The 25,776-nt window shown below is 52.0% G+C and overlaps 1 protein-coding gene across 1 annotated transcript in view; it reads right to left on the reverse strand.

Moving 5' to 3' along the window:
- The window catches only part of ABCC3 (ATP binding cassette subfamily C member 3), a 48,934-nt gene extending 23,490 nt beyond the window's left edge, over nt 1-25,444 (reverse strand). Inside the window, exons 1-17 of the mRNA XM_061143716.1 lie at nt 25,253-25,444; nt 12,154-12,330; nt 11,683-11,808; nt 11,340-11,477; nt 10,407-10,532; nt 10,135-10,196; nt 9,338-9,469; nt 7,754-7,945; nt 4,334-4,511; nt 4,074-4,235; nt 3,466-3,558; nt 2,011-2,214; nt 1,760-1,906; nt 1,260-1,347; nt 827-893; nt 482-608; nt 224-400 (exon numbers count right to left, since the gene is read on the reverse strand). Of these exons, the coding sequence (XP_060999699.1) occupies nt 224-400; nt 482-608; nt 827-893; nt 1,260-1,347; nt 1,760-1,906; nt 2,011-2,214; nt 3,466-3,558; nt 4,074-4,235; nt 4,334-4,511; nt 7,754-7,945; nt 9,338-9,469; nt 10,135-10,196; nt 10,407-10,532; nt 11,340-11,477; nt 11,683-11,808; nt 12,154-12,330; nt 25,253-25,297 (2,241 nt within the window). The 5' untranslated portion in view covers nt 25,298-25,444. The remainder of the gene's footprint in view (nt 1-223; nt 401-481; nt 609-826; nt 894-1,259; nt 1,348-1,759; nt 1,907-2,010; nt 2,215-3,465; nt 3,559-4,073; nt 4,236-4,333; nt 4,512-7,753; nt 7,946-9,337; nt 9,470-10,134; nt 10,197-10,406; nt 10,533-11,339; nt 11,478-11,682; nt 11,809-12,153; nt 12,331-25,252) is intronic.
- Between the last annotated feature and the right edge of the window lie 332 nt (nt 25,445-25,776).

A 25,776-nucleotide genomic window follows, 5' to 3' on the forward strand; every position in this document is an offset into this window, starting at 1 on the left:
AGGAGTTTAGCCTGGCCTCCAGGACATTCTACAGCCCCTACTTGTTTACAAGTCAGCTTCCCCCAGTAATAGATCTGCTTTACCAGTGCCTTGCACAGAGCTAGGCATGATATCATTAATAGATGAATGTGTGAATGAATGAATGCATATTTGGATCTGAGCTGGATTGAGGTTGGCAGCTCTATGTGCTAACTTCCCCAGAGAGTGAGAGAAGAGACTGTACCTTCTCTCCAATCTCCGTCTGGTCCCCGCCAGGCAGAACCTCCAGGTCAGCTAGCAGGGCACAGGCCTCCAGAGCCTTCTGGTACCGCTTGGGGTCCAGGGCTTGACCAAATAGCACGTTTTCCTGAAGAGTGCAGTTCTGGATCCATGCCTGCTGGGGCACGTAGGCCACGGAACCCTGGCCAAAAGAGAAGTTTACCTCGGGGTTTGCCCAAGGCCTGGCCAAGCTTCCCTTCCCAGTAATCCCTGCCCCTCTCACCTTCATATACACCTTGCCTTCCAGCTTCTCCATCTCTCCCAGCAGGGCAGACAACAGGGAGGACTTCCCACAACCCACAGGCCCCACCACTGCCACTAGTGCCCCTTTTGGCACCTGGATATCTAGGCTGGGGATAAGGAGACAAGTAGCCCAGTCAGAGGAGGCATCGAGGTTTTGTTCCCCACCTTCCACCTGAAGACCCAAGCTCTCCTCCTTTTCAGACAGCACCTGAGGCTCTTCCTGCTTCCCAGGTCAAAAACTGAAGAGTGGGAGTGGGGTGGGTTCTGCTATGATCTGAATTGCGGTCCACTTTAGGCAGCTGAGAAGGGAAGGAGAAGCTGGTACCTGTGCAGGGTGGGTGGCAGGTCCTGGGCCCAGGTAAAGGTGCCATTGTGTATCATGACATCGTAGCCTGGGAAGACAGAGGTGCACAGGGTCAGGGAGCCCAGGGCAAGGGGGAGAGGATCCCTGGGTGGAAGAGCCCTATGGAAAGGAGCAACAGGGAGCACAAGGAAGCTTGGGGGTGGTGAGGGGGAGGTGGCAGGACGTCCCAGGGAGGAATAAGGAGCGCCCTAGAGGAGGAGGGTGATGGGGGAGGCGTGGGAAGAGGTAACAGAGAGTAAAGAACCAGAAGAGGAAGAGGGCAGGCACAGAGTGAGGGCAGATGGGAAAAGAGGATGAAGAAAAGGAGGTCATAAGAGAAAAGTTAAAAACTTAAAACAGAATTTTCTGGAGAAGCGGCTGGGTTAAGGGAAGCCCAGGGAGAGGCTGTCTGGACCTGGGGTGATGGTCTTTCTTTCCACACACTGAGGATCAAGTTCATCTTGGCTCAGGAAATGCTGGATCCGTTTCAAAGACACACTGGTCTGCATGCAGAAGGGTGGGAGTCAGCCCTGGAAACTATGCCTTTCTTACACCCATCTCCTCTTACCCTTGCTGGCCCCCAACTTCCTGGGTGAGGCTGGACCCCTTGAGGGCCCAGATGCTGGTGCTGGGTCCCTTCTCATGACTGAGTCTTGGCTGGCTCCCACTGCCAAAGATGGGGTCCATGTTGGTAAGAGGAGGCTGTCTCCAGAACTTGCGTTTCCAGAAACCCTACCTAACCCTGACTCCAAATGGCCCATGAGTCTATTAACCTCATTCATCTTGGAACAATTCTTCATAATGCCAAATGGCCCTCCCCTGATTCCCATAACTCTCCCTGATTATCCCCTGACCCTAAACAGCCCCATCAACCTGCCCAAACTCCACTAGAACCCCAGCCCTACCCAGGCTTACCTGGGCCAGGTTGCTGATTAACTGGGGCAGCATGTTGAGGGGAATTTTTAAGATGTTGAAAAGCGACACGGACACAAAGGCCTTTTCAGCATCCAGCACATTGTTCTTGTCCACGGATACATATACTCCGAGGGTGGTCAGGGTCACCTGGGCAGTGGTGAGGATGGGTGTCAGGGTGGAGTCTGCTAGGTTCAGAAGCCCGGGCTGGCCAAGCAGGAGATGGGGCACCAGCCCAGGTATGGGCGCCTCACCAGGAAGGGGGTGCAGACCCAGATGAAGGTGGATATGGCGTGGAGGTAGGCAACCTGGCGCATCAGCCGGAGCTCATCCTGCCGGATGCCCTCCACCTGCTTCAAGAAGCTGGGCTCCCAGGCATATAGCTTCAGCACCTTGATGCCGCCCAGGATCTCGCTCATCAACTTGATGCGTGAGTCCTTGAACTTCATTTGCTCTACCTGTGAAAAGTGTGGCAAGTGCATACCCGAGCCCCTCCCCAGACCTCTATCAATAGGGGCACACATCTTCTCTGCACTCACACACATGGCAGCTAGATTGCTCACCACTCCTCCACCCTCCTCCCTGCCAGCCTGTGTTGTACCCCAGCCTGGAATGCCCAGGCCAAGCTCCCTTCCTCTCTGCTGGACAAAATCCAGCTCCAGCCTCAGTACCCCATCACTGACCATCCCAGGCCCCTTCCCTGGGTTTCTAAGGCATGTTCTCATAGGGCACCCTGAACATGTATGCCGCCTCAAACCCACGTGAGCCTGAGGGAATAGATTCCTTATTTCTCTTTGTTCTCCAGTCCCCAACCCAAGGTGTAGCAGGTCACTCTAATTTATTCATTCAGTCCCAATTTATTGAATACCTACTATGTGCCAGGCCATGTGCTAGATGTAGGGCAGATAATAACAAACAACTGAAGGCCCTAGCCATCATAAAGCTGACAGTCTGATAGGAGAAGTAGCTAGGAAGCAAACAATCACCTGAATAAATGCTTACACTAAATCATTATGCATACTCCAATGGGAGTAACAGGATTCTGGGATAAGAATAATTTGGGTAAGAACTGGGAAATCAAAGTTTATGCTAGGAAATCAAAGTTTTATCCTATGCTAGGAAATCAATGTTTATGTTTATGAAGGAAGGAAAGGAACTGGGCAAGCAAGAAAAGCTGAAGCACCTTTCAGGGAACAGTATGTATGGTAGCCCAGAGGTATGCAGAGCTTGGTGATTTGGAGAAAAGAAAGGCCAGACTGGCTGAAATTCAGCCACATTCCAGGAGGTGAGGGCTTGAAAGGTGAGCAGGGGCCTAGTGGGTGGTAGTGGAAATTTGTCATTTATTCTATGTACAGTGGGAAGTTAGGGAAGACTTCAGTAAATGTTTGCAAATAAAGGACTGAATGACAGGCTATTTACACTAAGTGCAATGTAGCGGAGAAACTCTCGTTAGACCAGAAGAGGCAAGTTCTGTCTGATTCTGGCTTGCTGTAATCTCTCTGGGCCTTGGTTCCTCAGTTGCCAAATAAGAATGTTTCTAAAACCCTCTCAGGGTTGTAAGGCTAGAGTAAGCTGAGGTTTGTGAAACTGGCTTACAGCCATCTGTACTCAGTAAGCAAGGTAGTGGATAAGGTCCAGGTTGTGACTGCCCTCCACCAGGCACCTGGCCAGGGCTCCAGGCAGGAGCAGCTCAGTCTCCTAGCACCCACCTGGAAGGCACGCATCTTCACAGCCACAGCTCCGTTGAGCGGGATTAGCAAGATCATGAGAGCAACTCCAGCCAGGACGGAGGGACCCAGGTTCTGAGGGCGCACGATGGATACATTAGATAGACAGACAGATATACAGAGTATATAGACAGAACCCAACAGAGAGAGGCCTATTGACCTGAAATGCGGGGATGGGCCCGAAGCAAAAGTCAGTGGTCAGCCAAACAGATGGACAGTGAAAAGTAAACATACAGATAAAGCCAAAATTGCAAAAACATTTGCAGAAACAGCCAGCCATCAGGTAATGACAACAGATAGGGACAAACACTGGTTTCCATTGAAGGGTGTCCAGACACACAGGAAGGCAAATACAAACAGATAGGCAATGACAACCACAATCACACCCACCTCATCTCCAGGTCCCTCTCCCCTCCCCTAGGTTCTGTGAGCGGGACAATCACACAGGCTGGAAAGACTTGATTGCAGACACCAGCATCCTCATAGTTCTGTCCCCCACCCCTCTGCGGACCCAGAATAACTCTCTCTTGTCCCATATGAAGGAAGGAGAAGTCAGAGGAAGGAGGCAGAGAGCAGGGTTCAAGAGTCACCTGCCAGAGGAAGTACACTGCCAGGATGATCTGCAGGGGTGCTGACCACAGCAGGTTGATGAAGGGGACAACATCCATGAAGCGCTGGGCGTCCACTGACATGAGGTTGACAATTTCTCCTACAGTGGACTCACGTTTGACTGAATTGGTGATGACCAGAGCCTGCAGGTGGACAGTTGGCTGATAGACTTATCGTGCGAGTCTCTCCAAAGTTCCCCGGGGCTGGCCTCCCCAGCCCCTCATGCCCCGCTCCAGCTGACCTTCCTATAGATGACACCTATGATCCCCGTGCGAAACCTCAACCCCATCACAAAGATGCAGTGGTAATACTGGTGTAAGATCAGGGTCTGCATCACGGAGCACACGAACATCAGCCCGGCCACCAGGAAGCCCCACCAGGTGGGGGCCGTGGGGTTTGAAATAAATCTGATCAGGATGCTGCAAATGGAGGAGAGAACAGTAAGGGTGGGGAATCTCCCCAGGCTTTCCCCCTACTGCTGCTCTCTTCTTGGCCCTCAGTTTCCACTCTCTCAGGCATCTCATTTGGAGGCTGCTGGCCCTCCACAGCCCCAACCCAGACCACGCGAATCAGGGCAGAGCTGCCGCAAGGCTCTGCCTCCTTACTCCTTTCTGCCTCCACCTCCTTTCCCATCTACCATGGCCTCCCTCCACCCACCTCTTTATTACTCTCTGGCCACCAACCTCACTGGCCTGCCTGTTTTGCCTCCTTGGACCATGTGGCAGGAAGCAATGCCACATGTCTGTTGATTAGACTTTCCTGCATCTTTGCTTGGACTGCTGAGGGCTCTGAAGTCCAGTGCATGACTACGCAGACTCTTGCCACTGAAATCCATCCTCTTCAATATCAGCCCCCAGTGCTGAGTGCTGCCCACTGACCTTCTCCAGGACCCTAATCTAATTCCTCTCCCACAGTCCTCTTCACCTCTTACCTTCTGATCTGTCCTCATTCCCCACCTCTCTCAGCAGTGGCCCACTTACTTGTTCCCATTGAGAACTCCCTACCAACTACAAACTTCCCTGCAAACATTCACCCTCTTCCATTTGCCTCAGGACAGAGGCATCCTTCTGACTTTCCACGCTGGATTTTGCCCCATAAGCCCCAGATCCCACCCACCTCCTCAGGAGCATGCTTCATCATTGGCCCCCTTTCGTCTCATCTTCAGAAACCTCCTCTCCACTGGCAGCTCTGTGCCTTTGCCGACTAACATGATCAAGTCTCTTACATGTTAGGACAAATCTCCCCTTGGCCCCATGAAGCTTCCTCCACAGTCATGACCAGGCCTTTTCTGCTGTGGGTTTGGGTGTGACTCCCCAAAAGATATGCTCAAGTCCTAACCCCTGGTACCTATGAATGTTTCTTATTTGGAAACAGAGTCTTTACAGATGTAGTCAAGTTAAGATAAGGTCGTACTGGAATAGGGTGGCCCCGAATCCAGTGACTGGAATCTTTATAAGAGAAAAGAGAGGTAGATTTGCACAGAGACACAAATGCAGACAGACAGACAGACAGACAGACAGACAGACACACACACACACACATACAGGAAGATGCCATGCAAAGATGGAGGCAGAGATTAGAGTGATGAGTCTCAAGCCAAGGAAGTCTAGTCTGCCAGCAGCACCAGAAGCTGAATGGATCTCACTCAGAGCCTCCAGAAGGAACCAACCCACTGACACTTTGATTTCAGACCATGCTTCCAGAATCATGAAAGAATACATTTCTGTTTTTAGTCACCCAGTTTGTGGGACTCTGTTACCCTAGGAAACTAAAAACTTTTATAGGAAGTTTCTAGACCTTCATTGGCCCTATCTCCACTGCAGACACCCTTCTCTCAGGCCCTTCCCCTTTGTCTCAGCTTCCGTTTTTGGCAAAGTCACCAACAAACTCCATGTTGCCTTCTTCAGGCTCTATTTTACTGGTCAACTTGCTTCACTGGAGGCCATGGCTTTCCCTGGATGTGTTCCCTGGTCCACAATCTGGATTCTTTTCCCAACTCTGGCCCCTCCAAGTTAGTCTTCTGCTCCCCCATACCTGTCAGAATGCCCTAGGACTCTGTCGGCCTTCATGTGAAGGCCCCTCTCTGGGAGGGGTTAGCCGAAGAGATGGAGCCCTGGGCTTCCATGATGACTCTGAAAACTCTCTGACCTCCCGCTAGCTGGGAATCTTGGGGGCCACCAGCACCTCAGGCCTGACATGGCAAAGATGCAGCTCACCACTCTGCCCAGTGCCCAGGTCTCTCTTCCTGTTGAGTTCACTATCTCAGCAAAAAAAATCCATCATCCTCTAGCTATCCGAGAAGCCAGGTCACCTTTGTCCCCTCCCTTTCCGACACAAGCACCCATTTCCAGAGTAGCTCCTGAATCCAGCTCATTCCTGACCTGGACTTTCCTTAGACCTAGTTGGCCCACTTCCATCTGGCTACACTGCCTTACACCACCCACACTACCAGCAGGGGCTCCTTCCAGATGCAAAGCCAGATGCCCCTCCCTGGCTTCAAATCTTTCAAGGATTTTCTTAGCTTTCCCTCTCTCCCTTTGTTGTTCTGCCCCTCCCTCCAGTCACCCTCCCTCTAGCATTTATAAGTACTTGGATTTCCTGAGTCATGCTGTTTCAGGCCTTTGTGACTCTGCACCTCCACCTCCTTCTTCACCTAGTTAGTTAGTTGCCTGTCCTTCCAAACTAGATCACCTCCCTGGCTGGCAAGAGTACCCTGCCCCTTCCCAGACTGGCTTCCTGCCCCTCTGAGGGGTTTTTCAGACACCTGAATACACCTCTGCCCACACTGTGCTCTAATAGATTTACACACCGGTTTCTCCCACAAGACTTTAAGACCTTATCTTATTTATCTCTGTATACCTAGGGTCTGGCACTATTTTGAGACCCTGGAGGCTCAAAAAATGTTTGTTGAATGAACGAATGCACAAATTCATGGATGGAGGGGCAACGGAGTGAGGGCTCCTTCCCATTCCCTCATTTGAGAGCTCCTTCTGGTGGCTCAGAGGTTAAAGCGTCTGCCTGCAATGCAGGAGACCTGGGTTCGATCCCTAGGTCAGGAAGATCCCCTGGAAAAGACAATGGCAACCCACTCCAGTATTCTTGCCTGGAGAATCCCATGGGTGGAGGAGCCTGGTGGGCTACAGTCCATGAGGTCGCAAAGAGTCGGACACGACTGAGCAACTTCACTTTCACTTTCACTTTCTAGCCCAAGCTACTCAGGGGACAAATGGTGGAGCCTATCTGGAAAGAGCACCATAGCTGGAGTTCAGAACTCTGAACTCAAATCCATCTTTACCAGCTGTGTGCCCTTGGTCAAATCACTTCATTTCTCTGAGTTCTTATTTCCTCATTTTTGTTGTTGTTTTTTGTTTTTCTGCTTCCTCATTTGTAAAATGGGAATCCTCTGTAGGACTGTTGGGAGGATTTAAAGAGAGAATGTTTGTTAAGGTATACATCAGGGTACCTGGCAGTTGTACTCGGGCCAGGTAAGTTGGATGTGAATGGGGAAAGGAGGTGCAAAGGCTCTGCCACTTGCCAAAGGTCACACAGAAAATGAGGCTAGCCCCTCCAGTTCCTGGACTGGGGCTCTTTTCCCACTGGTCATCCCCCAGGCCAGCCCCTTGTCCCAGGAAGGGCCATATGGAAGGGAGCGTGCACAGACCTGAGCAGCTGTGGGTTGATAAAGGACAGCAGATCCTGGATCAGCTTGAAGCCCATGCTGAGGAGGAAGCTGGTGCTGAAGGTGGCCATCAGGGCCCGCAGGAAGGAGGGCTCCTGGGCTCGGGGTCGGCCCTCAAGCAGCACCTCTCCCTCGCTGGACAGTTTCTTCCTCGAAGCCTCTGCAGCCTGGCGTCTGGTCCGAGGAGGAAGGAACAGTGAGTAGGAATGGGTACAAAGACCCCATGAAGCCAAGGGCCACCAGGGCTATTGAAGAGCAGGTAGGAGGGGGAGCTGCTTTCTTGGCTCTCAGAATTGGGATAGACAATGCAACTTTCCAGCTGAGAATCCCCAAGTGACTCTGTCTCCAGGTTCTAGAGGATATATGAAGGGGTGTCTTAACTGCTCCCCAAGAACTATACACCCAGCAATTTCCAGCATCTGCCTCTCCAGGGCTGGCTCCAAGGAGAATGCTATGAGAAAGGAGACTTGGGCAAGGCTGGCTAGTGGCCTAGTCACTGGGGGGCTGGGCAGGGAGGGAGTGGAGGTGGGATAGAAATAGGGTGCAGCAGGCAGACTGGAGACCATTAGGTCTCAGAGGCTCCAAGCCATGAACCCAAGACATGGATGACCAAGTCCAAGTCCCTGGCTCCTCCACAGCCAGTTGGCCATCAGGGGTTCAGACAGAACTAGCATGGGACTTCTGGGACCCAGACTGTGGGTGGAAAGCAAAAGGGTTTGGTCCTGGGGGCTGGGGTGTAGGTGAGGAAGGAGGACTCAGAGTCTCAGATTTTTTGTCTGAGTAGTCAGCCTGAGACAGACTCCTGGGTCAGTGGGAAGGCCCTCAATCAGATGGTAATCTCCTCCAGCTGTTGCCTTCACATAGAAGGCAGGATTAAGTGGAGATGCTGGCCTTAACTTTCTTCTCCTGGTCCTTTCCCCTCCCGAGGGAAGTCTCTGGAATCCACCCTTCAAGTCAGTCAGGGCAGCGCAGTGGTGACTGCAGGGGGCCAGACAGCTGGGTGTGGATTCTGCCTATGCCACCACCAGCTAGGGGACCTTGGGTGCATCATCAAACCTCAGTGTTCAGTGATGTCATCTGTCACACAAAGACATCAGAGCCTGTGCAGTAGGGCTGTCAGACTGACTGGGTTAATCTTAGAACTACCCCTCAGACAGACTGTTAGTTGCTCTGTTGTGTCCAATTCTTTGCAATCCTGTGGACTGTAGCGAGCCAGACTCCTCTGTCCATGGAATTCTCCAGGCAAGAATACTGGAGTGGGTAGTCATACCCTTCTCCAGAGCATCTTCCCAACCCAGGGACTGAACCCAGGTCTCCCACACCGCAGGAAGATTATTTACTGTCTAAGCCACCAGGGAAGCCCCTTGGACCAAGTAAATGCGCAAGCGTCAGCCATTCTCCAGCTGGCCCCATGCAGGCCTAAACTGCACACCCCAGGACCACTTGCACCTGTTTTTCTTTCCACCCCCAGCCATGTGATCTACCAACCTTGCCTGCAGGAGACCCGGGCTGTGTGAAGGGGCTGGGGTGGAGGGGTGCGGGGACCGGAGGAAGGGGGGGTCTCACCGCGCTGCCTGATCTTGTTGCTTCTTCCACTCCTCCAGCAGCCTCTGCATCACCATCTGGGAGCGGTCCTCCTTGTTTAGGGACCAGAGGTCTCGCTCCTCCAGGGGCCGCCTGTAGCCGAGGATGGCCAACCTGGAGTGGGCAGGCAGCACCACACTGGGTCAGAGTTTAGGAGCCTGGGGACAAGGGTCTCCAGACAGGAGGGTGTCCCTGGGGGGACAGTAGCCAAGAACAGTGTCTCCTTTATTCCTACAGTGACTCCCACTCCAAGTTCCAGCCTTTTCTCCCTCCCTCTCAGATGCCCCATTGACTCCTGGGCCCTGGTGATGAAATTGATGCTGACGGGGGCCCTGAGCGATGACAAGACCCACTGGATGGATCCCAAGCCCAAGAGCTTCCTCAGTGCAACACGGTTAATGAGCTGTCACCGAGGTCACAGACATAATTCTCCTGCTTTAGCTCCTCTGAGAGATGCCCAAGGAAATGACAGCTGCAAGCTTATCCCTGACCAAAGAGCTGGGAACTAATTCTCCCTCTAGAACCCTGGGCCTGTCCCCATGGCCTGCCAGACATTGGGCTGGCCTGTGCCCTGGGATCAGAACTGGACCAGGCCTGGCTTCTGTATTCAGCCCCCAGCCCAAACAGATAGGTTTCCCCACCCTTGCCTGCCCCATGCCCACTGGCGTTCACAGTTCCTCAAGCTCCGGGATTCTCTGCCTGCTCCTGTTCCTCTTTCTAATCCCCCAACTATCCAACCCCACCCCCAGATTCCCAGGCTTAGGGAACAGTAAACTTACTTTGTAAACCACCAGAAAGATAGGCGGGAGAGGAAGCCAGCTCCAGCCTCTGGGCAGGGGTTCTAGAAGGTAAAAGAGTGAGACAGGGGAAATCAGGAGTGCACACCACCCTCTCAAGGCAGAGCAGAGGGAGGAGGGTGCCTCACTCCTTCCTGCTCCAAGCCCTAGTTTGCACACTCTGGAGGTGACAAGAAGATCGAATGAATTGAAAGGGCTGGGCTGACCAATGGGCTGTGGAACCACCTTTACCACCCAACTCCATTAAAACTTACAGGGTCGATATTCTTGGGGGAGAAAAATGGTGGCTTCTCTCTGAAGCAGGAGAGGATGAGGGCAGAGAGCACCAGAGCAAAGTAGATGTAGAAGGTCGTGAAGCGGAAAGGGTCTGAGATCTTGCCCTGGGGGAGAGAGGGGAGCAACATCATAGCTTGGGGATCCCTGGGCCTGCAGTCCAAAGGACTTCTTGGGGGCACCAGACCCCTCTGTGTAGGAGTCAGCCCCTGAGGGCCCCTGGGTCCCCCACCCAGAGGGTTCTGAGAGAGGGGAAAGATCATAGGGGGTCTGCTATTTGGTGGAGACTTGCCCTGCTCACCTACGTCACTGCGTAATTGAAGAAATGAGGCTTCAAATGGCTCAGGAACTTGCCCAAGATCACAGAGCAATTGGATTGTTCCCAGCCTGTGCTCTTATGAATACACTTGACTGGCTTCTCTTGAGATGGAGAAATAGGGAGATACTAGATTGATCCCCAGTGCTCCTACCACCACATCACCTTCCCCCCCACCCACCACTGAAGATCAAGAGGAAGATCAGGAACTGAGGGAGGTGGGAAAAAGGGGGAGAACAAGATAATGGGACTCCAAGGAAGCCAGAATTGTTCATGGTTGCACACATGTTCTCACTGCACAAACACATGCATTTGATGGTGGTGGCAACAGTGGCAGTGGCTACATTCCACAAGCAGCCAACGAAGGGCTCATCTTGCTGCATTTCCTTGGTTACACTGACTCTCACCCTGCTCACCAATCGGCTTCTCAGCAGAGAGGCAACAAGTAAGGAATGACACAAAAGGGACTGAACAGCAGAGGCGGTCCTGGGAGCTGGGGAGGGGCAGGGAGGAGGAGCCTGGGAGCCAACAGTGACCTTGAGCTCTGGGGCCAACCCCTAGACAGTGTGGACCTAGCAGGTTTCTCTTTTCCCCTTACCTGTGCCAAAGCTGAAAGGATCTTGGAACGGAAGGGGATGATGCCACAGACCACACACAGGAACCAGAAGATGATGAGAACACCCGAGGACCGGACCCCCTGCAGCCGCTCATACTGGATCAGCAGGGTGGCCAGCAGCTGTGCAGTGAGAGCAGCAGGCGCTGGGCCAGAGCACACATCTGGACCTGACTCCATCCCTCCCCACACCCCATGGCTAGATGTTTCTGGGGTTACCCCCTTCTAAGGTGTCCAGCCTTCTCCTCAGAGCCCACGGTTAACCCATCAGCATCCCACAACCCACTAGAGATCCTCCCCCACCCAGATCCCCTGGTCCCACACTGACCATGGTGACCCCCACCACCAAGGGGGTGACAAAGAAGACGGGGGCAGGGGCCCAGCCGTGGACTAGGCCATGGAAGGAGTAGAAGAGGTCAGCCCAGGAGACACACCACAGCAGGACGCCCAAGGCCTATGAACAGGGCATAGGTTGGAGCCTCCATCCTCAAAAGAAACGGAGAGGCCCCCCCTGGGGAGGGGCCTTTGGTCCTGAAACCAACAGATCTGCCCAGGCTTGCCCTCAAGGGCCGGGCTGGGCACTGGCCGGAAGCTCCTCCAGAGTGGGGAGAGCATTGTTGGAGACCTTGACTGAACTTCCCCAGAGATTATCTCAACGGGCTGTAGACCCAGCTGGCAGGCTGCCATGGCCCTGAGCGCAGGGTGGGTGAGGCTGGGGAGCCCAGTCCAGTCACTGAGGTGGGGGAAGGGGCTCATTCAGGTTCCGGGCCCACCCGCAGGAGAGCCCTGATCCTCTGACCGTTTTGAACCTGGAGAGGTGAGAGAGGACAATGTAGCCTTGGTGATGGCGCCGCAGGTAGAACAGGTAGCAGGGCAGAGCAGCCCACAGGTAGATGCAGGGGACCCAGGCCAGCAGGGAGTTCTGGAAGCAGGGAGTGAAGTCCGGGTTGTCTGTGTGCAGGGACAGGTTGGAGTCCTAGGAAAAGAGAGAAGAACTCAGGGGCAGCAATGGGCTCACGCTCCAGGAAGGGGGCTGGGCCAGAGAGCTGCTCCATGCGCCCTAGTGGTTGGAAGGTGTGTGATCTTAAAAGGCTAAGTGAGCAAATAAGCAGGTATTGTCCCAAGCATGAGCTCTCCCAGGAGGCTAAGGGTGCTAGTTTCCTCATTTCCTCATATTTTCTCTCTCTCTAATTGACATATAATTTAAGCACAATAAACTGCACCCATTTAAAGTGCATAATCCAGTGAGTGACAGTTGTATACAACTGCAAAACCGCTACCCACAATAAAGATATCAAATATTCCACCATTATCTGAGTTCCTTTGTGCCCCCTCTGCAGCCCATCCCTCTCAGGCAACCACTGAACTGCTTTCTGTCATTCTAGATTTCCACTCTTTTTTTTTTTTTAATTAATTTACTTTATCAAAGCAGTATATACACATGGTTGAAGAGTCCACTTCCTCTCTAAGTCTCCCAGGGAAGGGGTAGGGAGCCTCTTTCAGCTTTAGTTGCCTCTCTGTTAAAAGTGGAGGCCATCCCCCACCCCACCTACCTCCCTCAGTGGGAGTGAACTCAAAGGAACAAGGTGATTCGGAGAGAGCTTTGTAAACAAAGCCCTGGTGACCCATCCTCTCATTTTGCAGAGGACTGTCCTGGTTCTAGCACTGCAAGTCTTGGGTCCTTGGGAACCACTGGGTCCAGACAAGATCCCCACCCTCCGTTTTGTCTTTACACCTAAGAATTCTTTTGGAAATAGATGGGGGAAACTATTCAAACATATATTTTACTAAAATTGTTTCCCCCAAGGCCACCAACAAACTAATCCTTTTTTCCCTTCTTGCAAAGTATTAGACATTCTTTACAGAAAGCTCATAAAATATAAACAACTAAAAAACAAACAAAAAACAAGCCTCACCCACAAGCCCATCCACCTAGAGACAATACCAAAGGATAGAACCTCCTACCTTCTAACTGCCAGTTTAAAGAATTACCATTTTTATTTTTCTCAAAGTTATAACATGCATATAATTTTAAAAGTCTAACTGTGAAAAGGAAAATGGTACCCTGCCTCATTACTCCCCACCCCTAGCTCCATTTTCCTGGGGTAAATATGTCAAACATGCTAACATTGTTCTAGGAGCTACTTTCATGATTTTAAGCAATTTGCTTTCATTATTATTACATGATCTACCACTATTTGGTAATTGCTATTTTCTTTTGCCATTTTCTTCTCACTGGAAGGTAAGGCTTTTATCTCCCTCTCCACTTGAACTCCCTCAGCCTTCCAGTGTAGAAACATCACAGGCTGTTGCTAAATAAACATTCAGAGTTTACATATTTTTGACTATGTAAATATTGTTCACTGCCAAGTTCATTGCTACTGACTCTACTCCTTTCAGTTTGACCTTAGGCAAGATGCTTGAGCTTTACCTCTCTGGGCTTTAGTTTCTTCAAGGGTAACACTGGGATGATAACATCTCCCACAGGGCCCCACCCACCTGGCCCCTCAGCCATCAGTCTAGCCCAGGTTCTCATCTCTTCCTGAGCAATTTCCACGGGATTCTCTTCCTTTCTGGTCTCTTCCTTTCTATGCCCTATGGGCCCAGATCCCTGCCCACACTCTCCTGGTCTTCCCCTTCCTTTCTGGTCTTTCTTTCCTTCTAAGCCTCTTTGTTGGTTCCCTCTCTTGGCATCAGAGTGCCCCCAAGCTCAGTCCTTTCCTCTTCTCCATCTTCTTTTCCATCTGCACTCAACCCCAGGGCAATCTCTTTCAGTCTCATCTACGTGCCGATAGCTCCCAAATTTATCTCTTCCCATGCATGCCTGCATGCTAAGTCGTTTCAGTCGTGTCCAACTCTTTGGGACCCTGTGGACTGTAACCCACCAGGCTCCTCTGTCCATGGGATTCTCCAGGAAAGAATACTGGAGTGGGTTGCCATGCGCTCCTCCAGGGGATCTTCCTGATGCAGGGATAGAACCCACATCTCTTATGTCTCCTGCATTGGCAGGCAGGTTCTTTACCATTAGCACCACCTGAGAAGCTCTAACTTTACCCTACCACTCTCCAAATCCTCAACTCTATATCCAGCTGCCGACTGGACATCCCCATTTACACATCGTACAAGAGCTTACAAGGCCCCCACAGTGTACCTTCCTGCCAACCTGTGACCTCTCTCACTGCTTCTCCCTCCATCACTCCAGCCAGTGGCCTCACTACTACTTCAGAACACACCAGGCATGTTCCTGCCTCGAGGCCTTTGCACTTGCTGCTCTCTGTCTGGAACACTCCTCCCTTAGGCATCCTTAAGTCTTTATTTCTCTTTGAGGCCTACCTTGACCACTCCGTTTATTATTGTCTCTTGCACCCTATCTCCAGCATTCCCTTAACCTTTCTCTGCTTTTTTTCCCCCTATACCTACCACCTTCTAACATGCTATATAATTTAGTAGTTTAATGTGTTTTCTTTCATCTCTTCCTGCTGGCATATGTGTTTCTTGAAGGAAAGAATCTTTTTTTTTTAAAAGAATCTTTATTTCACTTACTGATGTATCCTAACTGCTGAGAGCAATGCCCAGCACGTACTAAGTGCTCACTAAAAATTTGCTTTAAATAGATTAAACAATTGTTGAATAAATAAATAAACAAAAGGATAACCTTGTACCCTCCCTCTAAACCTTCAGTGGTTTCATACTGATTAGAAGACAAAGTCCAAGCATGGTATTCAAGTCCCACAGCTGGCCTTGAACTTTCCATCTATCTATCTAAACTATTAAACTATGTGCCTGAGTTCTATCATCTTAAGAAAACAGTTCACGGAGTGGTCTGCACACCCTGCTTCCCGTTCCTCAGCCTGTCCCCACTCTTTCATTCCATCTGGGTCAGCACTCTGCCTCTAATGCACCCTCCCACAGCTGCGAGATTTCTGAAATGCAATGTTGTGCCCCTTGCCTCGTGTCCCCAGACATGCTCCTGGAGCCAAGTCCAAGCACCCCTCCTGCCTTTCCACTGCTCCTTTCCCCCACTGCCAAACTCACTTCACTCTAAATTGCACTCCTACACCTTTTTTCAGTCTGGTCCCTCTTTCCACCTGTCAGAACCCCAATAACAACAGAGCAGGGTGACGGGCCCAGCTTAGGACCCAACTCTCCCATCTTGAGCATCCTTCCTGCTCTGAACTCAGCACTTAAAGACCTAAAGAGCCGCCTTCCAGAATATGTCTTCCACTTGATGATGCTCCGGTAAAGGCCTGCTATGGGCTTGGTGGGGAGGTTGGGGAGGTGGGATGGAGGCACACTTGGGACAAACGGTTCCTGCCTCTAGGAAGCGTGAGGTCCACGGACACACTGCTTTGGGGGCGTTTCACTCAAACCCTGGAAAGCAGAGGTCGTGCCACATACATCTTATATTCTAGAACCCAGTACTCGGTAGTCACTCAAGCAATGCAAGCTAAGGCCCAGCAGACTCTTGCTGGGCACTGGCACTCAGCCCATGGCTGAGGACTGGATCATAGAGCGGGATTACACTGTAGGCCTGGTCAGGCTCTTCCAAGATGGGGGAGGCAGACACCCCGGCCTGCATGGTTTTCCTCTTTAAGACATTTCTTATCCGAGTATAATAAACTTAGAGAAAAGTACACACAGCTTAAGTATACACCTCAGTGAATTTTCACACACTGAACATGATTGTGTAACTAGAACCCCAATCAAGAAACAGGACATGGCTGATGCCCAGAAGCTCCTCTTGGGCTTCCTCTCAGCCACTCCTCATCCCAGGGGAATTTTGTTCTGAGTTCCAACAACATGTGATTTTGCCCACGTGGGACCTTCCTATAAAGGAAACCACACAGCCTAGATCCTTCATGTCTAGCTTCTTCACTCTGCACTGCATTTGAGGGGTGGCATCGTAGCTCAGTCAGTAAAGAATCTGCCTGCAATGCAAGAGACCCGGGTTCGATTCCTGGGTCAGGAAGATCCCCTGAAGAAGGAAATGGCAAACCACTCTGGTATTCTTGCCTGGAGAATCCCATGGACAGAGGAGCCTGGCCAGCTGCAGTCCATGGGGTCGCAAAAGGCGGACATGACTTAGCGACTAAACCACCACCACCATATCCTCAGTGTTGAGTGTGGGGATTCTTCCTCCCCACTCTTACACGTGGTCCATTGTATAAAAGGACCATGTGGAGGAGGAAATGGCAACCCACTCCAGTATTCTTGCCTGGAAAATCCCAGGGACAGAGGAGCCTGGTGGGCTACAATCCATGGGGTCGCAAGGGATCGGATACGACTGAGCATGCACACACATAGTAAGGAAACATTTTTGTTTATAAAAGTTCTACAGTATACTAATGCATATATATGGAATTTAGAAAGATGGTAACAATAACCCTATATACAAAACAGAAAAAGAGACACAGACATACAGAACGGACTTTTGGACTCTGTGGGAGAAAGTGAGGGTGGGATGTTTTGAGAGAACAGCATCGAAACATGTGTATTATCAAGAGTGAAACAGATCACTAGCCCAGGCTGGATGCATGAGACAAGTGCTCGGGGCTGGTGCACTGGGAAGACCCAGAGGGATCGGGTGGAGAGGGAGGTGGGAGCGGGGATCGGGATGGGAAATACATGTAAATCCATGGCTGATTCATGTCAATGTATGGCAAAAACCACTACAATATTGTAAAGTAATTAGCCTCCAACCAATAAAAATAAATGGAAAAAAAAAAAAGGACCATGTACTGATCCATTCCACCCTCAAGTGGCAGCCACACCCTGTTTAACCCTTCACAAACCCATTAATCCCATCCTCTTAGTTACCAGTCCGATACCTGGCCCAAGGCCATACCCAACTCTATCACCTGGTCTTTGAGCCTGGAGGGAGTGAACTACTGACCTCTCTGGGCCCAACTCAAGCTACTCCTTCTACAGAAAGCATTTCTGGGGTGCCCCAGCCTCCAAGGGGCTTGGCTTTGCTTTGCTTTGTATGGTCTTGGCACTCAGGCAAATGACTATTACCTGAGAGAGATCGAGGCCCTTTACGTTTCAGCAGCATTTTATTATAGCACTTAAGTGGTCATTATTCCAAAAGAAAAGAAGAGGAACAGTATTAGGCCTGGCTTGCAAAGAAAAAACAGGTTCCACTTGCTCTGGCAACAGGTCCAAGGACACCTGGCAGTCAGGAGCTGGGAGGAACAACCAGGCCTCGTAACACCGAGACACTCCCACCTTATGCTCCTTGGCCCTGCACCTGTGAATAAATCTTCTCTCTACAGCAATGTGAGCCCTTCGGGGTAGACACTGGGCCTTACTGTTACTCCTCTCCTCTCTTGCCCCACACCTTCCAGCACAGGGTCCGGTACAAGGAGCAGCCCAGATTGACCTTGTCAACCAAGGTCTATTCATTGACTGATGAGGGAGCGCGTGTGCAGGGGGATCGGAGCCTGAGTTCAAAGGCACAACCAGGAATCACGCTTGCGAGGGGTCAAGGGCAGGGCTCTTTGAGGTAGGCACGGAACGGCCATGAGAACAGACCCTGATGTAGAGGACCCAGTGTGGGCTGTCTCTTTGGAGCTGTGGAATCGTGTGTGAGTGCCTTCATCTCTCTGAACCTGTCTCTGACCGTGAGTAATAGCAGTAGTGATAGCCTCCCAGCCAGCTCACTTCGGGGGGAGAATGAACAGCAAGGCACCTTGACTCAAATAGGGCAATACTGGAGGAAGCAGTCACGAGCAGAAGCTGCTGGGACCTTGTTTTGGTTTCATAAACTTCCACCGTGGCAACAATCAAGAGATCTTAGGAGGACCAGATGACCCACAGGGAGATCCGGCCTGGGCTCAGCTGGGTAGAGCCCTCTCCAGGAGATAGCATACCGGTCCATGCCTCTGTCCCCAGACTATCTATTTGCCTCAGACATTCTGCTAATACCTAAGGACTTCCCGGATGGCTCAGGGGTAAAGAATCCACCTGCAAATGCAGGAGACACAAGAGATGTGGGTTCAATCCCTGGGTCCGGAAGATCCCCTGGAGGAGGAAATGGCGACCCACTCTAGTATTCTTGCCTGGAAAATTCCATGGACAGAGGAGCCTGAGGGGCTACAGTCCATGGGGTCGCAGAGTCAGACATGACTAAGCATAGCACAGCACAGCAGCCTGCTAAGACAATGACAGGACCCACCACATACAACATGTCCAGAATAGAACTCCTGCTGGTCCCTCCTCCAGACTGCCCACCTCGATGCAGGAAAATGCTTTCCTTCTGTCAGGCTGGAATACTCCAAGTCATCCTTGGTTCTTTCTCTTTCTCTCACAACTCACACCCAACCTTTCAGGAAATCCTGTCTATTCTCCCTTCAAATTATTAGGTGAACTACATGAAAGGATTATATCCAATGCTTTTTATCTATAAAAAGGCATCTTCACCTGAATCTCCCTGATAGGTCCAGGATCCAACTGCTCCTCTCCACCCCACTCTCTCACTTGGATTGTGGCAGCGCCCCCTCTCTCATCTCCCTGCTTCTGTTCCTGCTGCTTACCCAGCAGTCTCCTTCAGCACAGCAGTTAGAGGCAAGTCTTCATGAAACCTAAGCAGGACGTCTTAGTGACGCACCATGTCACTGCTCTGGTTAAAACTTGTCAAGGGCTCCCCATTTCACTCAGAGTAAAAGCCCAGGGTGCCTTTGAGACCCACATTATCTGCTCCCCTGTCTCTCTGACCTCAGCTTCCCCATTGCCCTCTCTCCCTTGCCTCCCACCCTCTGTGGTCTCCAAAGGTCAGGCCTGCGCTTGTCTCAAGGCAGTGGTGCTGCGGCATGCCCTCATCACCTGCAAGCTTGTGCTCAGATCTCAGATCTTGTGGAGGTCCACCCTGACCTTTCTAATTAAAACCAGAACTGTAATCCCCATCCGGGTCCTGCATCCCCACCCCTGCTAGCCTATCCTCTTTTCCCATAGCCCTTACCGTTATCTAGGATAGTATCGCTATCTAGGATAGTATATAACTGAGTTATTTGTTATGTTTATAATTTTTCTGTCTTCTTCCACTGGAATATGTGCTTTGTGAGGACCGGTTTGTCAGTTCTGCTGGGCCAGCTAGGCAGCCCCACTGCCTAGAAGAGTTCCTGGCACAGAGACCACACTCCTATGCATTTGTGGAATAAAAGAAAGAAAGAATAAATGGACAAAGAAGTTAAAGTTACCCTCTAAAGCCCACATCTGCAGCTGAATGCCCAGGAGCTCAGACTGTCCCCTCCTTGACACCAAGGCACTCGAGAGGGTCTCTGACCCAAACAAAGCTAAGTGTAAAGGACAGGGTTGGTGGAGGTCATGGACCCCGTACTACTCCTTGCAACCCCACAGGGCAGGATGGGTGATCCCTTCTCAAACCGCCAGCCCCCAACCCCCAGTCTGAAGAACACCAGCTGGGCTGGGAGCCAAGACCACAGCCCGCCCCCACTGCCACCCACACAGTTTCCACGGCAACAACAGCGACCTTAACAATGTGATATAACAGCTGGATGGGACTGATAAGGTCTGGAACCCAGAATGGACCACATACCAGGGAGCCCCTTCACGGGCACCAAGACTGAAATCCCTACAGACCCCGGCAGGGGACAGGTGGCGGTAAGGACCCAAGAGCCCTCTGCCACAGTGCCTTTAGGGACTTTCCAGCCCCCGGGCGCCCCAGGCGTTTTGATAGCCTCTGTCGAGAGAAGAGTAATTACTTCCTTAATCCTGTGTTGTGGGGAGAAGGGATCAACTGACAAGTTCATTATCTCAGCAGAAATGGAGGTACAGAAAAAGGGCAAGGGCCTGTTCACACGCACTAACTGTAGCCTTTGGAAGGGTCTGGGTCTGGAGGCAAAAATCTGTGGCTCACAGCCTGGCCGGCCCGTCTGCTTCTGAAAGGGCCTTGGCAACCAGCAAGAACTTCGGGTACTTGAGCACAACTGTGTTCCAAGATTTTTATTTAATGTCCACAACAGCTGAGACTCATGGCTGAAAAGTGACCAGCCCCGGTTTGCATGGGCTGACGCCAGACCTGACCCCAGGCCATGCAGCTCCAGAGCCCCAGTTCCTGTCTGGGTTCCAACATGACATGAACCACCCTGGGGATAGAACGTGTGTGTCCAGATCACCTGAAACATTAAAAATCTCCTTTCAGCCGTACAGCCTGCCCTCAAACCACCTCCTTGCTGTGGCTCTTCTCACAGACCAGAGGGAAAGAGGCTGCCATCACAGGGTAACAGACTAGCCGGCATTCTGGGAGCCGCTGGACCAGAAACCTGACTATCCAGTTAGAAGGAGAAATCCAGTCCACGGATTAGCCCCCATGAGCACCCACCCCAGCCCAGGAACACCTCCTGGATCCAGCCCTGGAAACAGGAGCAGCTCCAGGTCGGGGAAGGGAGGCCCCACACACAGCAGTGACACATCCAAGTCTCACTGCCCCACCCCAGGTGCAGCACAGATCCTGCTGCATCTGTGCCCCTGGGTCAGCCACGCCAGGGAAGGGTGGACACGACCCAGGTGCTCTGACCCTGCCTCCTCGGCCAGTCAGCTGGCAGGCCCCACTGGGGCCTCCCTCCCTGGGGGCTGGTCCCGTGCTCCAAGGTCATTTCCTGGTGAGAGGACCAGCAGGCGGGCTTGGCAAAGTTCCCTCCCAAGTGCCACTTCCTTGACTCACTTCCTTCCCTAAGTCTCCAGCTCTCCAGACCAGGTCTGGGACATCAGGGTTTGGGAGAGGCCAGCCTGGGGACCTCATCTTTCTACCAGGAGACAGGAGTTCAGAGGATCAGTTTTGGTGCCCCAGATGGGATGGAGAGAAGGGATTCCAGAGCCCCTAGCCTGGCAGGGAAGACTGGGTTTCTGGTGGGGGTGGAGTTTGGTGTCCAGTAGGCTGAGGGGTGTCCACCTCCTACTACCTGCTTGAGCCATCCCTGCCTCTGCCAGTTTCCCCAGATCTTTGAGGGTTACTATCTTCATTTGAGAATCAAAATACATTGAAATTAGAGCCTTGTCTGTTACTCATATGTTATGGTGGCCACCTATTCAGACTGTGCAGTGACCCAGGAGGAGGCCGGGGAAGACCCTGACATCCCAGAGCCTTAAAGTCCACAGAACCCTAGTCATAACCCCCCCGAGTCTGAGGCTCAGGTCCTCAGAATCAGAACTGAGCAACTAGACCTGAAGGAGGTCCCAGCTGGAACTCAGAGAGGATGAGCAATTTGCCTAAAGTCACACAGCTGGTGAATAGCAGAATGACACTAGCTGGAACAGAGCAGGAGACACAGGGAGGGTCTAGGGACTAGAGCCCTGCCCCTCCCTAGGGTGAGTAAACAGCCAAGGGGATAGTGAAAGAGAAAAATGGTGCCTGACCAGTAGGAGACCCACAAGACTCTGCCAAGAGCTGCTACCAGGTAATTCCATGTGGTGAGTGTGGAGAGGGTCAGGGAAAGAGGTCTGAAAATCTCAGAGGAGGAACTGGTGAGTCTCCTATTGACCACACGTTCTCTCTTCCTAGCTGGTCGCAGAATTTCAGGCCAGGACCCCACCTCCTTCCTCTTTCCAACACCCCCACCAAGTGGTTGCTAACCCCGTGCTTGAGCCCCCCAGTGATGGGGAGCTCACTATTGCTCAGGCAGGAGTGCCATCTTTAGACAGCTCTCTTGGTTAGGACTGTTGGATTTCTAAGCCTCCATCAGCCTCCCAGGAATTTCTTGGAGCCATCAGATGAAAGTTAATTCTGCAAACAGGTCAAGACCTCCTTAGGACAAACAGCTGGAGGCCCTTCCTCTGTGCACCCTCATTACCATGTGGGTGTTCCCCTATCTCCACTGCTCAGAACAGAGTAATCCTCTGGGCAAGAGGCAACATGGTACATCAAAGGGACACTTCCACCTTCTTTGTTCTAGAGGCATCTCTGGATCCATCATCCCTGGGCCACTTGGCCACAGTTCATTCCCTTGGAATTTATTTCCACACACTCCCAAGCATGATCAGAGATGCTGGTAATTCACCCCAAAGCGGGTAGAGGTAAGAGAGAGAGTCAAAGAAAGGATGACTCACTCATCCAGTGCACAGTGTGTGTGAGTACATAGCATGTATGCACATGTCCAGGGGGTTCAGGAGTCCCCTTGGGGTTCTTACTGTCACCTTTAGCTGGGGCTAAGGCACATGGATTTATCCACAAATTACCCAGCAAACAGCTGAAATGGGAGCCCCTGGCCTAATGGCCCTGCCAGCCCTTTTTTGGTAGGTCTTCCCAAATCTAGACCTGCTAACCTCATCTCTTCCTCTTTATTCCTCTTCCCAGGGATATCATGGCCCATGAACATCTTACCAACAGAGAGTTTTAAGTTCTCAAATCACTTCACATTCTGTTTCTAATTTGATCTCCATATGTCTTGTGAGATAGTTAAGAGATGGGTTATTTCCCCATGTCACAGGTGGAAAAACAGGCTGGGAGGATAAGCTAGCAAAAAGGCTTGGTAGAATAAACAAGTGGCCCAGAGGGGCCTGAACCGTATCCCTTGCCCCTGCTTTTCACCCTTGGCTCAGGTATTTTCTGGCTGCCCTGAACCAACTTCCAACAAAGTGGGTCATCCACAGGCCTCAAAGATAAAAGGTTCAGGGACAAGTATACTTGACACACAATGAATATGAGCTGTAAACTAGCACAGCATCAGTGAGGAGCCCTGAACTCCAGGCCTTCTGGGTAACTGAGCTAGACCTGAGGTTATAGCTCCAGCCTCCAGGCCTCAGACCCTGCTCCCCTTGTCTCAGCTCTGCAAACACTCAGAGGATGAGCTGGGAACCTTCCTGCTTTTTCTTCACCCCGCCTCCAGTCACCAGCCACACTGGGTATAGCCTAGAACAGCTTTCAGGAGCCAAGAAGATAATGTGGAAAATGGAAGGTGCTTAGACATTAAAGTCAGGAAGAGGAGTGGTCAGTTCCCTTGTCATCTGAGGTATCCAGTCAGAGACCTCGATGGAGTCACCTCTTGAACCTAACATAGATGCACTGACTCCCATGGACCCTGGGGTTCTCAGAGGAGGTGCACATAGCTCATAAGCAACAGGAAATTCAGGGACCAGGGAGTCCAGAAGCCCAAAGGTTCACAGTCAGGCAATGGCAAAGTAAGAACCATATCTCAGGGTCCTGTTTTCCAGTCCAGCAATCTGTAGCTGACTGTCACGTGACCTCGAAAAATCCCTTCCTTCAGTTACCCCTTCCTTCAGGTCTGTAATCAGGGGCTGGACCGGCTGCTCCAAGTCCACAAGCTCTGACACTTGGATTCCACAGTATCATGGAAGGCCTGAGAACAGGAAAGGAGTCCTGAGTTCCCCAATTCCTGGTCCATTAAAGTCTGTTCTTGGGAGAGTCCTAAGCTTTTAGGGTTCACAGTCTACCCAGGAACAAGGGGCCCTTGCATTTGAGGCTTGGGCACATCTGCCCCCTTGATTTACAAGTCCTCTGCTTGGCCACCTCAGACACTGTGATCTGCCATGGCTACATCAGCCAGGCTTAAGTGACAGTGAGAGGAAGTCTACTCCTGAGCCAAAGGGACAATCTCTGGACTCTGGTAACAAGTGACCAGGTCGGGCTGGAAGACAGACGCGGTTCCAGTGGGGCTGGGCAAGAAGGAGAGCCAAAGAGAACTCACACCATCTCTGATGAATCAATTAGTGACCCAGAGAAAAAGAGTGATCCCCCAAATCGTTTTTTACAGGTATTCCAATGCCCCACATTTAAAAAATCCATGTAACTCCTCAGTCCAGCCCAAACACAGACCAAGGGTAGGGTTCCTGACTGTATACACACACTTAAGTACACACAGGCACACGCACCCACACAAGCACCCACCCATGGATAACACACACTAGGCACATACAACACCAAGTACACCTGTACAAACACCTGAAATGGGAGAAAGATTTAGAGACTGGGATTCTGAGGCCCTGGATCTGAGACCAGCCTACATTGGGCAGGCCCAGATAACCACCTCGAATCTGAGTTCATCTGTAAAACAGAGATGCACCACTGCTTGGCCTCCCAGAGCGGCAATGATGACCAAAGGAGCTGCTGTGAGCAGGTTTTGAAAACTGTAAGAAAGCTCTTGGGCTGTCTACTTGGACTGCACCTGAACTAGCGGGGAGTCTGCAGTCAGCAGCCTGAAAAGCAGCCTAACATCTTAGAGATTCGGTGTGTGAATCAGAAGGTCTGCTTTTCTATCCCAGCTCTAAGCCGCTCTAACTGGCTGATTTTGAGCAAGTCTCCAGGCCCTCCTTTCCCCATCTGTAAAAGGAGAGGGTGGACCAGGAAATCCTGATACCCTGTACCTGTAAGGCCCTGCCTCCAGAGTGAGGTCTGCCTCTCACTCCTGCAGCGGGGGCAGCGAGGATCGCTTGCTCTCCGGTGGCTCTTGCCCAGAGGAAAGAAGGAACTCTTCCCAAGAGGGCAGGAACCCTTGGAGGAGAGGAAAGCCCAGTGCAGCCAGCCTCCCAAAGCACCTGGTCAACCAGGTGCGGGGGTGGGCACCCAAGTCCTAGTCCATGGGGCAGGTGCTGAAGGGTTATCAGCATCTGAGGGACCGGGACATGCCTCTTCTGCCCCCTGCAGTCAGCCCCAGAGAGGGACTGGGGTGAGGGGGGCAAGCGGGGACACCTTCTGAATTCAGGATGCCACCCACCGAGCCCTGAAGGAGCCTAGTACTTGGCTTTCCCAGACTCTGCCATGCGGCTGGGGGGGGGGGGGGGGGGGTTGGTGGGGACAGGGAGGCCACTAGGGACCAGGCTTTGGGCGGTGCCACCCAGGCCTCCTCCCCGCACCACAGCGCCTCTCCCCGGCGCTGTGTAAGGGCTAGCCAGTTCGCGCCCTCAGTCCGGGGACACCTCCTTACCCAGAACTTGGAGCCGAGCTCCCCGGAACCGCACAGAGCGTCCATGAGGTCCGGGCGCGGCTGCGAGGAGGGTGAGCACTATCGCCTACCAGCCCGGGACAGACCTAGCGACCGCCTGGAGCCGCCTCCGCCCCGGCGTTCCGCCCCGGCCCGCCCCCGCAAGCCCTTCCCCCAGGCCCTTTGGGTCGAATTGCGACAGCGCCTCCCCGAAACTGCGGTCCAGGAAGGTTTGGGGGGCAGGAGGAGGCCACTGACACAGCGACAACCCCTTCAGGTGGCCCCTGTGCCGCGTCGAGAGAAGTCCCAGAAAGATGAAGCTGCTAGGGCGGGAGCTGGGTCTGTTTCCAAGAGGGACACACCCAACCCGCTCCCGGACTCTGCTGGGGGAGGGGCCCCCCAGGAGTCAAGGAACGTGGAAAGGGACTCAACAAGACTCTCTCCGTGAATAAACCCCTGCCATCTTCATCTCTGAATGTCAGACTCCTCATCTGTGAAATGGGAAGAGCTTGTGAGTTATCTGGGAA

Source organism: Dama dama, chromosome 5 (genome assembly GCF_033118175.1).
Source record: "Dama dama isolate Ldn47 chromosome 5, ASM3311817v1, whole genome shotgun sequence".
NCBI classification, from domain to species: Eukaryota; Metazoa; Chordata; class Mammalia; order Artiodactyla; family Cervidae; genus Dama; species Dama dama.